This window comes from Drosophila kikkawai, chromosome 3R, assembly GCF_030179895.1.
Source record: "Drosophila kikkawai strain 14028-0561.14 chromosome 3R, DkikHiC1v2, whole genome shotgun sequence".
Lineage (NCBI taxonomy): Eukaryota > Metazoa > Arthropoda > Insecta > Diptera > Drosophilidae > Drosophila > Drosophila kikkawai.
Window position 1 is genome coordinate 14905746 of NC_091731.1, and position 15298 is coordinate 14921043.

Genomic DNA, 15298 nt, shown 5'->3' on the forward strand with positions numbered 1-15298 from the left:
TTTCCCCCGCCGACTGTGCGCTGCGCTGGTCAGCAGCCCATTGATGTTGCTATATATATAATATATAAATTTGTTGTCATGACAAATTTGGTATGCAAAAAACGAGAATAAAACGAGATATTCTGTCATGTTTGGCCGCTTAGAGGTGGCAAATGCGAATTGGCACTGACTTGTTGCAAACATTTTCGTGGAGAGAATAATTTGTTTGCCAAGATGTACCGATTTTGAGCTTTAAAAATATAAATTATGACCGCATGCTATCATCTCTTGTGATTTATGCCTGCCTCGGATATAGCCCATTATTCCGCTTGAGCTTGACTTTTGCCCCGCTGCACATACTAGCACCAAGCCAAATGCCACGGCCCCTCGTCCTCTTAGCGCCATTTTCTGACATTGCCGGCATTTGAATTTCAATGCAGTTTTCCCGCGGCCGGAAGGGGGTGGGTCGGGGTTGGTGCGCATCTGTGCGACGCCGGGAATGTCAAGCTGCGAGGCGTGCCGGTGTTATTGCTCTGCTTTAATTAAGCCGCCCATTCCATTGCGTCCTCCTCCTCCTCCATCAGCCTCCCACAATCTACCCCCAAATGCAAATGTCAACGAGCTGTTGCTGTGTCGTTGGTTTTTCTGCCCAGCCCACGCCTTGGCTTGTTGCGCACTCGGAAAAAGATCACTCAGGCTGGATCAAAGGTGCATATTAAATTACCATATAATTGCACATTATATTATTTATTTCGGAATTTTTAATTTATTTTTTATCTGTTCAAGTTTAAAGTCAAACGAGTTGAGACTGATTTGAAGAGTTTGTAAACATGTAAAAAGGAGAACTACATTTTAAATTTATTTATACAATTTTATATAACCAAGGTAAGACTACTTTAAAGGATTTTTAAGAGAACTATATTTAGTTTAAACTTAAAATTCCAAAATAAAATATATTTTAAAAGCACCTTTTGTTGGAAATATATCTTTAAAGCCATTTTTTCATGCAAATATTTACTAAATATATTTTTAATCAAAACCCGACTTGTTTTCTCCCTCCAGAAAACTTTTCCATGGCACGTGTTGTGTCCCTAGGTCCATAATCTACCAGTTAATGGGTATTAATTCACACTATATAGTCCCAACGGAGTGGGGGGGAGGGTGTGTGCGAATAGCATTTGTTTGGCAAACCGATCGCCATTCTCTAGTGATGTAAGCCGGGCACTTTGCGATACATTGTTTGCGGACTGCATTTGTTTTCCCACTCGACAAACAACACCCGCTCCAGCTCCAACAACCGCTGCCCCCCTGTCCCGCCCCCTGATCAGTCAACTAAGCGTATAATTAACGAAGATTGCCATATCAAAAAACCAAAACAGAAAGCAACAAAACGGAGCTGCCTGCAAATGAAATCACCTGGCGAGCTGCTTTGGCTTTGCTTCTGTGCTGCCGCTTGTTTGGCTTTTAATTATGGCGACTGCGGCGACGTCAACAATAAATTTAAGATATATACAGGTACATATGCATATATATATATACAAGTATATACATATAAGCATACTGGCACGCCGAGATATGTATGTTTGCGGGGGATACTCTCTCGCACGTTTGCATATTCATGGCATTATTAATTCATTTTGCGCAATGCGAAAATTAATTAGCCATGAAAAGTGAATCGACCGCAAAACAATTCCAACGCCGAACCGATGCATTCATATTTTCAAATTGTTTATTGTACAATTAACAGAAGAAGAAAACAGCGGGCAGCGCTGACCAAGCCAAGTCTCCGCTTTTGACAGGTGAAACGTTCAGATTTATGGTTGATATTTCCTCGGGCTTGTTTGCAGGCAAACACGCCTCGCCAAATAAATGGAAATTTAAGTATGAGCGAAAATACATGTGTTGTCATTAGCCAATGATTTAGCTACCGAATAAATCTCATAAATATTATTCGCCAAAGACCCCCTATCGCTATTTGAATGCAGCTCATTATGATACAAATTTTGAGCGGAATAAATTGAAGGCTCTTAGATGAAGTGGTTCTCGGAGATCTATGGCTTTAAGATAGCCACCAAATTGTGGGAATTGTTGGGGCTTAATTGGGTATGCTAATAGGGGAAGTGGTTAAGTATGATATCAGAGAAGTACGATTTCTTAAAACAGGAATATATACTAAGATTGTTAAAGTTTTACTTAAATTTTGAATGGAAATTGAAATGGAAAGCCTAGGACTAGCTTCTTTAAACTAGAAAGTTTATAAAACAAAAGCTTAGCTTACCATTTTCTGTTTACAATTATTGTTAAAAGTATTTTTATGACGAGTTTTTGTAGCAAGAAAAGCTCAACTTTATTAAAAAACGAAACGATGCAAAACCTCTTCCAATAATATTAATACACCGCAAATAAGCCATAATGTGCGGCTAGCTTTTCCATTTTCTATTTCCCCATCAGAGTTTTCAAATATTCGAATAGTTTGGTAAAATAATTAAATGGAAATGAAAATGGCTAGTGTAAATTGGGCTTTAATTTGACGATAGCTCAAAGCCAGAAATTTAATATAATTAGCAGCCCAATAGGCCACAATTTGTGGCCAGATTTTCCATTTTCCACTTGCCAGTTTTCCCTCGGTTTTTCCGCCACTGACTACGACGACGTCAGAGCGGCGACAGCGACGTCGACGTAGCCGCTTGCATTTGTGTGCGAACACGTGCCGTTGCACCTCCCAGCCCCCAACCCCTTTTTGGGGGGGAGGCCGACCCGACCCCCAGTGCACCAACCCCCCTTATCTCCGCCCTGCCTCTGTGTGTGTGTGTGAGTGTTTGCGGCGATTTGAGCGGAAGTGAGTGAAGTGAGCGAGTGCGCATGGCGGGCGAGAGAGGCTGTTCGTGAGCGGATTGCATTTTCATGGCTAGCGTTTGTTGCGCAACATTCGCTTTTGCCGGCCGGCGCAATGTATGTACTTGCTGCAACAGTGTGGCAATGTGTGTCTGTGTGCTGTAACCTAGAAAACTGCATTTCCACGCGCCGCTGTATGGGTGGAAAAAGTACAGCCACGACAACAGTTGCAAGGGCCGCCATTTTGTTGTGTTCCGTGCCACGAAACTAGGCCAATTCGCCGGGCTGCCCTCTTTCGACTGCCTTTTGCCTTTAGCCCGGCCCTACTCTTTGTTTTAGCGAAAACTTTTTCTCTTTTCGTATTGTTTTTATGTTCTTTGTTTTTGCTGCTGGGCGAAATGAAATGAAATTGAAATGAATCCCCGAGCGGGGGGGAGGAGTGTAAGGAGGCTGGGATGCCTTTCGGGGCTCGTGGCAAACGTTTGCCAAAAGATGTTTCGCAAACATTTCGATTACATGCCGCTGACCACAATGTAAAAAGGCCAAAACAACGATTTGTTCATGTCTCTGGCTGAAAATCGGGCCCAGATATATGTCAGGCCATTATATGCAGGCCAAGGAATGCAGTTTAATAGCAGGGAAATAAATATATTCATTTATAAGCAGACTTCTAGTTGTTTTAGGAAAGTTTCTTTTAGTTTATATTTGTTTTATTTTATTATGTATGTATTTATTTCATTTTCTTTTAATTTTATTCATTTATTTTCTTTATTTTGTATTTAATTTATTTATTATTAATTAAGTTGGCGTAAAAAAATGCAGTTTAATAGCAGGGAAATAAATATTATATGTTAAATATTATATATATATAATTTAGTTATTTAATTTATTATTTATTTATTTAAATCTGTATGTGTTTATTTATTTCGTTTTATATTTTTAAGGTGAAATCTTTCTTAGATTTTTAGTTACAACTCTTTTATTTAGCTTAAAAACCATTAAATTTAAATGTAAAAAAAATGTAAAATTGAAACATTAATTAAATTTAGGCAGCTTTATTATATCTTCTGAACAGCTTCAAGGCATTTTCTTCATAATTTCTCTAAGAAAATAAATGTATACATAAAATTCTTAATTGAAAAAGTCAACAAACTGAAATTAAAGACACTTAAACACGACTTAGCCTTGTTTTTTATTTGAGCAAACCCATTTGAAAACTCATTATATGACTAATATATAAAAATCCCATTGAAATCAATCATTTGTGATCTTACGACAAATACTTCTCATTGGATTTTTGTAACGATTTATAGCGCTGTTCCCCTGTCTATATTTATATCGCATCGTGCCAGTGCACATATATCGAATCTGGCCATAAGCAGAAGGCTGGCTAAGTGTGTCAGAGGCGCGGGCCACCAAGCCCAATGCCAAATTCCGCATTCGGCGATGCGCTCTTTTTCGGGCTCTGCCAATGCGGATGACAGTGTGCCGAAATGGGCACTACATTTGCTCGATGCTAGGGAAATGTTTACTTTTGCGGTGGTCTTTCCCTGATTTTCCTTCTGGGCGATGACAAATATAGCCAGGTTCAAACTGCAGCAAGCTAAAAAAAAAACACACAGAGAGAAACGGAGAAACAGAGGGAAAACGGTGCATAGAGGAGAGCCAACCAAAGCAAAACGGAAACGAGGCCAAACGATGAGCTGAAGCTTTTGGCTCGAGTGTCCGTTCGCTTCGTTTAGTTTCGTTTTGTCACCTTGAACATGAAAATTGGCGCTGCATTTGTTGCTCTTGCCTGCTTTTCCCACTTTTCCGCCTTTCCGCCTGCATATGTGCACTTGGCACAGATCTAGCGCTGCTTGTGCTGCTATTGCTGCTGCCGTGGAAAATATGCATTTTTCCAATACGGAAAATGGCCTGGCCTTCCTCCCGCTAACTGCGTACGTAGCCACAATACGTAGGGAAATGTACGTTTATTTTTATTGCATTTTTAGCTGTGCCATTTGCCTTAGTCACATTTCTGCAATTATGATAAATTTATGAGTTCGTTTCTCCCACACCGATGGCACGACACACTCATGGCACACTCATACTGGCACGCACGACGAGTGCCTCTGTATGTGGGCACTCCTGCAACTGACTTTTGACGGATTGCGGCATCAATTTTCATATTTCCATTTTCCATTTCCTTTGCCTTTGCCTTTACTTTTGCCTTTGCCTTGGCGTTGCTTGTTGAATGCAAAAATGCTTGAGACGTGAGCCATTTGTCAGCTTTGGTGATAAGTTTAAATGACGCTTGAAATATTTCAGAATATTTGCACTAAAGTTTTGTGATAAATTCCTAGATTACTTGCATAAATATATAAAATATCTTTAAGGCAATTGCTTGATCTAGGCTATCCTAGGGTTTTTCTGTGTGGGCTGACATTTATTCTGCTTAAGGTGTAATTACATTTGCGCCCCAGCTGTTTCGCTTCTCAGTCATTACTCATACGCCCCTTGTGCCCGCCTCACTGGGTTGCCTAATCTACCAACGCAGCCAAGATGTCGACACTTTGGCCAAGTCATTTGCAGTTGCTAATGCCTGGCAAATTGCACATCGAAGGGCGGAGTGAGGCATCGGGAGGAAGGGTAGATCCAAATGGCTTTTTAGCGGCACAATTAACTTTTAATAATAACTCAATAAAGGCGAGCGAGCGAACGAAAGGCGAGTGCCAGAGCCAAGAAAAATGACTTGTAGATAAATTTAAATCGCTTCCTAATCAGAATTCAAGGTTAACAGCCATATGAGTGAAATTAATACACACACACACACACACAGGCCGCTCATGCTGACGTCGATGCTGTGCGGCTGCCAAAGGCAAAGCAATTGTTGCTGGCTTGAGGTGCTCGAGTGTGTGGTGAGGTGAGGTGAATGTTGCTGTTGCTGTAGCTCCAAGGTTGCTGCTGCTGCTGCTGCTGCAGAGCCCGTCAAAGGCACTCGTAGCGATTTTAATTAAATTTTGCCATATTTCTGCCTCTGCCGATCTTATTTTTCGGTTTAAAAATAAAAATACTTTTTGTGCAGAAAGTTAAGAAATACGAAATAATGCAAAACCAAGGCGCAGGTGAGGCGAAGCACGAAATCATAAATATAAATTAAAGCTTATTTAAAGAGCGACCGCCAGCAGCAGCGGCAGCATTGGGGCTTGTTCAAAAATAAATGCAAATGCAGTTGGTGCTGTTTGGGGCTTCTGATGCCAGCTGCAAAACTCGTGAACATTTGTCAAAAAAAAGGGAAAAGCAGCTAAGCCAAAGCACATAGATACACTCAAAAAAAACTCTGTAAATATGGTTATATTAAGAAGATGAGTTTCTTTACAAGTCATATCAAATTAAAAACAATTAAAAAACTTGCAAATACAAGCTAAGTCACTCAAGAAAAGTAATTTCCTAGAAAAGATTATATACAGACTCAAGATAACATTTAAAGTTTAATAAATTCTAAGTCAACATACAGTTTTCTTTCAGTGGAATTACGAAATAAATATATATTAGACTCGCACAAGTATTTGCTTTTAATTAAAATACTTAATCATTGCTCCGAGTGCGCTTCTAAATGTATGATTAATGAAAGCCTTTGTCAAATGAAGAATCATAGCACTTGGCTGGTTTTTTTTTTCTCAGTGTGACACACAAACACACACACTGGGACACGTGTGCCGCGCCATGTTGGCTGGCCGCAAATGCAGTTTCCCCTCGCTTTGTTGCTTGTGTTTGTGTTTGTGTTTCAACTGTCAGGCATTGCAAAAGCTTAATGCCAGCTAACCGCAACGCTCCCCAGCCACCCGCGTTGCACAGAGGGCGGGGACGGGTCTGAAGGGCGAAAGGGGCAGCCCTGAATCACCCGCCGCGCTGTCTGCTCCGGCCGTGCACTATAATTTGCCTGTTTGCTTTGGCTTTGGCTTGGGCTTTGGCTTGGGCTTTGGCGTTTTTGTTGCCGTTTGATATTATAAAACAAATTAGTTGGAAAAAAAAACAACGAAAAAATAGGAAAAACAGAAACTATGCTATAGTATAGTTGGAATTTGAAAAGTTTATACCGGGAAATATGGCGTGTGCAATTAGCCGCATCTACAAAGTGAATGCTGAGGCGGGTTTCAAAGGGTTCGGTCCAATTAAGGCGGATAATTCTGCGGAAAAGTGAGAATTTCATTGGGAAATTCTATGGGGAGCTGTGTATCTCTGTGTAGTTTATGATTCACTAGAGTTACTTGCACTTGTCACCGCAAATTGTGGGCTCTGATTGCTTGTCACATGCCCTTGCGGCAGTTTGCCTTTTCAATTCCCCTGCAGGATCGACCTTCCTTTTGGCGGCCATCGCCGGCTCCTCGTCGTGTGTCGTGTGTGGTGAGCCGGGGCGATTTATGGGAGAGCGCTTAACCACCCATTGCGGTGGCGGTGGCGTTGCCTTGGCAAGCGCTGAGTCGCTTGGCTTTCGGTTAATGGGTGGCAGCAGAGCCGAGCCGAAGCCAGGCAGCCTTGCGGCCAGCAATTGCAATGGCAAGGGCCTTGATTAAAAGGCAAGCGGCGGCTGTCATGGGTGGTGGTAAATGGTAAATGTAAATGCACATAAATCTGCATTTTAAGTAATAACCCGCACACTGCCATGACGATGATGATGATGATGGTGAGAGAGACAAAAGCCAGTGCATGAGTAATTTCTGGCTGCCTCCTTCTATTGTTTTTTACATTATTTTATTCCGTTCCATTTATATGAGCCCGAGCTGTGCGAAGGTTAATCATTGATGCATCTAACAGTGCGTATGAGTAATGTCAGCTGCCAGATAGAGATTCAATATTACGTATGCGCCACGTGGCCGCCTTGAAGATCTCCAGTTGGATTTCGATTTGGATTTCGACGGCGGCTCGAGTGCATTTTGATGCGGCACATCACACACAGCTGACAACTGACAATAATTGCGCACAATTAGACATTAATTGCATTCGTTCTCGGCGATCGTTTAGGCCCCAGCTGGGCTGTGTTCGCTCCGAGATGCAAGATGCGGAAATGCGGCATATATCTTTTCAATTAACCAGCCACGCCTTGGCAAAATAAACTTTTCCATTGTGTTCATTTTGTGCATTTGTTTGTTTGTTTGTATTTGGTGTTTTTGTGGGGTGGGCGTGGCCCGGCGAGTCTGACATAAATTCAAATGCGCACTCCCGGCCACAGAAAACTGACACAGACGGACGGCGGAGCAGGAAGTTTGACGCTTTGGGTCAGCTTTTTTTTTTTTGTTTCTTTTCGGTTGTGCAACAGGTATGGAAAGTGAAAGTGCAGCTGCTGGGAGGCGTAGACGGGAGAGCGTTTGACTAATTGAAATGAATGGAAAATTGATTGGACTTGGACAAGAAGAAGTCAAGTTGTGGCCAAGCTAGTTTATACAAAGAGAGTCAGTCACAGCAGTCAGACTAAAAAAAAAGTATCAAATAAATCTAGAAAATATGTCCTAAAACATAAATTTAATTTTCTGTATAAAAAACAATTTTTAATGAGATTTTCCCGCTAGCCTAGGCCTGAGCTTTTCGCTCTGTATGTGCTTTTGCCGGAATGAATGTAAATAAAGCAAATAACCACCATATGAAAATCTAATCAGACTTTCAAGGTTAACATATTCTATCGCGGCGGCTGCTGCTGCTCACTTTGCTATTTGTTCTTCCCGCAGTTGTAGGTTTTTGTGTGTTTGCTGTTAAGAGCCCTTAAAAGCTCTAAACGAAATAGCCAAACACACGAGCCCACACACACAAACACACGTAACTAGTTGGGCATACAGTTTGTGGACAAACAAACGGGGAACGGCCGACTGTCCGTTAAAAGGGGGGGGGGGTTTCTGCTCGGTTTTTGTATTTTTTTTCTAGTTTTTTGTTGGCTCGTTGTCTGTTGTGTCTTTCGGTTGCGTAAGTTTTGTTTCGGTTCTTGATTTCAGGCGGAGGCCCTTAAAGTTCAAACATAATTATTTAAAGAGCCGGAGCTGGCTGGCTATTGATTTTGTTCGCTTGTGTGTGAAGTGAACGAGCTGCTGACATTGCCCTTTTGTGTGATTGATGCGGCTACCGAGGGCTCTCAACATTTATTTCGATTTTTTTTTTTGTTCTTTTTGTAATACCTCGCTATGTGCCACACTGCGTATGAGTAATGGGCACAAGCGGCGCATCAAGTATGCGCCGTGTGGCCGTGCCAAAAATATGCCCAACCGCCCGACATTTACATAATTATGGCAATTAAAATCTATACACAAAGTTGCAATTAAAATGCAACAAACAGTCACGCTCCACCTCTCCTGACCGCATTCTACGCGTATCTATCTATCTATCTATCTGTGCTATGCATCTGCTAGATGTATCTGCCACGGTTTGCATCACTCACCTTTTTCTTGCGATCCTCCTTGAAGTCAATGACAATGCCCTCGTCCGACGTGGACACGGATGTTGTGCGTATGCGAGCGCTGGCCGCGTCATGCGGCGACATTATAATGTGGCTGTGTGGGCTGTGGTGGGCGTGGCCGTCATCGCTCAGCGGCGGCGAGGCGGAACCGGAGCTCCAGGAGGCCGATGAGCTGCTGCCGGGACTGGAGCCCTGCAGCCGGATGTCGGCCACTCCGCTCTGAAGGTTCATGAGGGCTGCCGAAATGGATGGATGGGAAGGAAATTAGTGAATCTTTATGGGTTTATTTTTTCTAAAGTGTGGGTGACCTACCGTCATTACTGTGATTCTTCATAGAAATGAGGGCTTCGCATGCCTTTATCACGTCATCCTTGCTCGGATCGCTGCCATAGTCATGATGATCGCTGGGCGGACGTTTCCGTGAGCTGGAAAGTAAGGGAAAATCATATATTTAGTATTGAGTTTATACAGACTATTTACTATTCGTAAAAAATACATTAATAAAAATAGAAAGGACCCGTTTTCTGTGATCTCACTTCAGAAATTCCGACCCAATTTCCACCTCACTTCAATGACAAATCAGTTGCAGCTTTGACCCAGTTCTGATTCTTGATTTTATCGGTCGCCCCCACAAAGTGCACAAAACATCTCCATACTATAGCATATTTATATATATGTGAACGATAAAGATATAGACACGCAGGCATCGGCAGCTATGGCTTAGACATCAAAGCAACCGCCCAGTTGTCGTTGTAATTTGCACAACAACAATGCGACGAGGTCTTTTCAGCGATAATCGCCTCCAGCGGCATTTCAATGCAAAACATCGCTAAACTATTTTTCCATTTAACTAATTTCTGTGGCCGCTGAATTCCGCCCATTGTGTGTATGTGTGTGTGTGTGTTATTGTTTCGTCATTAATTGGCCTCCTTCCGATGGCCTCACATAGCTGGCTGAGGCTTTGGCTTTCAAGCTCTGAGGCCATATCTCTCGCGATGGCTTTAAGCTCTAACCTTGGCGCAACCTTCGCTTTGCCAAAATCAGAGATATCCTTTGCATTCGCCTTATGAACAGCGTTTCATGCTCGAATAAATTTAACAAAGGCAGCACACAATGCAGCCAGATGTGGGAGGGATCATAATAAAGACGCGACATTGCCATAAATTCAAAGCATTTGAAACGGAAAAACTGATTTGGCGCGAGCTTTATAATCAAGCTGAGTGCCCGCTTCAGTTTGAGTTTCGAGTTCGAGTATTCGCATTCCCATAATTGAGCGATTGAGACGTCGTTATGGGCCCTAAGAGTGACGCGCTGCGTGCCAGGATTAAGTAGGAGCCACCACCCATACACTGAAGGGGCTCCCAGCTTATGCATGAAGATGCAGTGCACTTATTGATGCTTAGACTTAAGCGGCTTACAGACTCCATCCTCTAGCCAGAATAGAGAGTTGCATTCTGGCCTCCGTCTCTGCCTTTGTTATCGCCCTGGCCATCTGCTTTGGGCTCAAACACCAAACACAACTCGTGCTGCGACGCCATTGTGCAATGTAAAGAGCGCCGCGGGCCGGCCAAGACGAGAGCTGGTCATAAAATGTTATTACTCTGCTACCAGGTTTTAGCCTTTTGTCTAATGCCAGGCACCTTCTCTCCTGCATTTCCGCTGCCCGTCCCAATTAAATTTACTAAACTCAACGATAAATTTCTGCCGCCGATCGTTGCTAATCGCATAAAAGTAAATTCGCGCATAAATCGACATTTCCCGGCCATGGCGAATCTCTGCTGTTTTTCTCGCCGGCCGGCAAAAGGCGCGTGCCTGAGGGGAGGGGAGGGGAGAGCGGAGAGCGGAAAGCGGGGATTTTGGCCATCACGATGTGGCCATTTAATGCGCACAATCGGTACCGTTAGGCCGTCGTTCGCTTTCCGCCCCATTGCGCAGCGCAAAGAAATAAAAAAGAAAAAGCAAAACAACTTTAATAAACTGCAAGCGGCAGTTGCAACATTGCAAGCAACATGGGATGTTGTGCTCTCTGACCAGGTCTCCTCCTGACCAGGCTAAATTGCCCCAGAGGAGCAGGCTACACGGCGCGTGATTGAAATGCGATATATTCGCGCCCGATTTCGGGGCCAGCTCAAGAGCCTTTGAGCCTGGGAAATGGCCAATGCTATAGCTGTTGCTGTTGCTATTACTATAGCTCTGTGTTGCTGTTGCTGTTTTGTTAGCCATTATTTGCCCACGTTGGCTGGCCGCAATCAACAGTCAGTCGGGTGAAAAAAGAGGTGTTGAAAGCAAAATTACATTGCTGTGTTCGCCGAGTGTCAGGAAGTAAGAGATGCGATATGATACGAGGCTGGGGAGGACCAGACCCGGGCCAGTCGTTTGCATGCACCGGCGAAATTAGTGGAAAATTGCATGAAATTCGCTGAAACTCGACTTGATTTCAATGCGGTTTGCAGCTTGCAATTAAAGCTTATTGAATTAGCCACGTGCCCGAGATGCGCCTTTGTTTCTGGACGAGAAAACTTTCACCAAATTGCATAGGGAAAGTGCGAGACAAAGCGACTCCGTGCTAGAGCTTCCAACACACAAAAGGCCCCTCGGATATCGCCAATCAAAATCTAAACAATTTTCAAGTGTAATTTATACGCGGGCAAAAATAAGAAACCCCTTGAAAAAGTCGTTGCCTGATTTCTGTGATTACAGCCCCGAGGGCAGGCACGACAACAACAAAGGTGTTTTCGTTTCTAAACCCCTGAAAAAAATAACTTCATTGAGGTTTTTGTGCCCGGCCAAAAAGAGTTTTCAGCTTATCAGTTTGCACGATAAGAGGCAAGTAAAAAGCACATATCTACGTTTATTCAAGCCAATGTCAACGGCAACAACAAAAGCGGAAATGTTCATTTGAAAAATGAAAAACGACAAAGAGAAAAACAATAACAGAGGTAAATACGACTCGGATTTCGTTGCAGACAAAGGAAAAACCGTGTAAAGACGAGTGGATCGATGCTAATGGCAAGTATTTATGGAGGTAGCTCTTTGGCCACGGTGCGTATGCGCAATGTATTCAAAATCTCAGCATATTTGCCATTCAAAATAATGAAAACAAAAGCCCCTAAACTGACACTCATAAATACATATACTCATATCACTACGCATTTTTTATTGTTCAATATTATTTCTGTCTCCACATTTGTTTTCGGTATTTTTTATGATTTGTTTTTTTATTTTCTTCCGTGAAATCTATATAAATGTATATGACGTTGCCGGGTTTTTTATTTTGGTTTTTATTTTTGGCCAGGCCAAAAGGCAGCAGCGGACAAGTGCCTGGGATTGTTGTTAGCCAAGGTGATGTTGTTGTTAGTTGCTGGCTCTTTCCTGGCTGTGCGTGAGGTGAGTCAATTGGCCTCTTTGCCCCTCTCCCTCTCTGGGAGTTTCTTCTCATCCGCATCCGAATCCGATTCCGAGTGTGCCTTTTGTGGCCGTTGTTTTATTTGTTTATTTTGTTTAAACAAGGCGACCTCTTTTTTGTTGTTGTCCCTGTTAATTTGGAGGTTTCATTTTTGTATTTTTTTTCTGTGTGTCTGACACACATATTTTTTGTGCCGTGCTGCCTTGTTTTCTTTTCAATCTTCTCTCCCTCGTTCGCAAAAATAAAAGAAAAAGAGAGAAAAAGTCACAATAAAATTGAGTTAAGCAAATAAAAGGCCGACTTTCTGGGGATGTGAAGGTGGCCCCAAAGCCAGGTAGTGGCGCGCCATTAAAGAGGTAAGCAGACACCGACGAATGCCGACGTTGTTTTTTGCAGGTGAAATACGGCATAAAATCGAAAACATGCGTAACAGTAAAATGTGTGTGCGTATTTTTTGTGAGGCGCTAAAAGGGGGAAGAAAGAGGGGTGTTAATTCAATGGCGCAGGCGTGTGTCGGGCTCTCCGCCTTGCTCTCCGCTTTATCACCCCATTTAAGGCCGCCAGCGGAATGTTTACTTTTGGTTTATTTTGATTTTTAGCCTCTGCTAATTTTTTCCCCTTCTTTTTTTTGTTTTGCTGGCAGATAACGAAACGTCAGAGTAGGCGTAGTAAATAGTTTCTTCTCTTCTTGGTTTTTTGTTGCTGCCTTGTTTTTTATGGTTTCTTTTGGCTGCTATTATTTATTTTGGGGCTGGGTGGAGCACGTGCTCCCCTTTAGTTTCTTGAATGGGCTAAACGGCTCGATTTCTGGCCAGCTAGTTGTCGGCAACTCAATTAACATTTAAAGCCAACGGTATTATCATTTAATTTAACTAGCCATGGATAGGACAACAAAAACTGGGCCCAAGCAATGGCAAAAATTTGAAAAAAAAAGAAACGAACGAATGGAAAATGGAGGGAAAAACATTTAACAGCTTTCCTTTCTTGTTCATTTTCGGCGGGGACCCACATCGTTTACATAGCCGAATGGCGCTCTAAGCATTTTTTGTCTATTTCGGCTATACCCCCGCTATCCCCCTTTGGAAAATCCGAAAGGCTCCACGCCTTTTTAGAGGCTCATTTGCACAAATTACTAGCATTGCGACAACGGCCAAGGAGCCAGAAGCAGTAGCAGCAGCAGCAGCAACAACAATGCATTTGTCTGTGGCAGCAAAACAAAACAAAAACCGGAGGGAAAACCCAAAGCCAAAGCCAGAGCCAAAGCAAAAGCCCTGGCCAAAAGGTAGGGGCAGAGAAAAGCCCAAGAAGACATTGTCACCACATTCCGGCAACGGAAGCCAGCCGGCGGCCTGAAGCAGATTGGCTATCGCCATCGCCATCGCTGTGGCCATCGCCCCATGGGCACCCCACACCAACTTAATGCACTGGGAAAATAAGGGATGACTTTTTTTAAAATACAAATATATTAAATCATTTTTAGCTTAAGAAATCATTCAAATAAATGATAACATTAATTTATTATTATTTTCTTTTAAATTTAATAATTATTTGATTTTAGTTTCCCTTATTTTTTCCTGTGCAAGAGTCATGAATAAAAATCGTATTAATTCCGCGCCAATGTCGATTCTGTTCCAGCCATTTGTCGTTTGCTTTTTTCGCCATTTTCTGGCCCGCTTTCCCACTTTTCCTCTCCCCGACAGGAGGCCTCAACTTGAACTTGAGCGGCTGGCTGAGACGAGCTGAGCTGAACGGAGCAGAGCAGAGCCGCACTGAGGTGTGCCCCTTGGGCTTATTAGAAATGCGCGGACATGAGCGGCTTTTCCTCGGGGCTGCGGTAAACAGCGGAAGGCTCGAGTGCTTCAAAGTGGCCTGCTGGCCAGAGTTTTCCCCCAGGCCTGGCACCTTGCCTTCGGGGCCAACGGGAACCTACTGTACTCCGCCAGTCGACGATGTACTGGGCCAAAATGTCATTAGCCATTCGATTTCCACTGCCATTTCCACTTTCTATTGTTTGTGTTTGCTGCTGCTGTTTTTTTTTTTTTTTCTGTTTTTGGTAAATTGATAAATCGGCGAAATTCAATTTGAAAAGTTGCCTGTACATGTACACGTGACGCAGAGGATTTCCGCCATGCAGCCCACTCAAAAAAGCCGGCAAACAGCAACTACCAACAACCAGCAACCAACTGCCAACTAGCAGCAGTCAGTGACAAGAGCAATAAGCGTGTGACAGTCGAAAGGGCGTAACAAGCTGGCAGTTGTCACACGGCCATGGACAGTGGTGGCCCAGACAGGAGTCGGGGAAATTGTAGAGAGGAGATAGACACACCTGCCGCCGCTGGCACAGCACTCGGTATGTGGGCCGTAGCTGTCGCTTTTCCAGCTTTTGCCGGCTTTGCCGCTCATGTGTCACCGGCATCGCCTTTAGCTGCTTAGCATGCAGAGCGGCGAGCGTCAGGAAGTGTTGCTGCTGCTACTACTTTTACCACAGTTGTTGCTGCCTCAATTGGCAGCAACAATTTAGCGGTACTTGACCGACCAAGACCATGGGAATTACCCACAGTGGAAAGCGAGGCGGGATTATGGCAGCAATTAAAACTGGAGAGCAAGAGCAACAGATATCAAGAATTAAGCAAAACTTAAGTAATCATTTT

General features: G+C 43.3%; 1 protein-coding gene across 1 annotated transcript in view; it reads right to left on the reverse strand.

Moving 5' to 3' along the window:
• Glut4EF (Glucose transporter 4 enhancer factor) overlaps positions 1 to 15298 on the reverse strand; it is a 118722-nt gene that overhangs the window by 36008 nt on the left and 67416 nt on the right. Inside the window, exons 3-4 of the mRNA XM_017180041.3 lie at positions 9554 to 9666; positions 9224 to 9477 (exon numbers count right to left, since the gene is read on the reverse strand). Of these exons, the coding sequence (XP_017035530.1) occupies positions 9224 to 9477; positions 9554 to 9666 (367 nt within the window). The remainder of the gene's footprint in view (positions 1 to 9223; positions 9478 to 9553; positions 9667 to 15298) is intronic.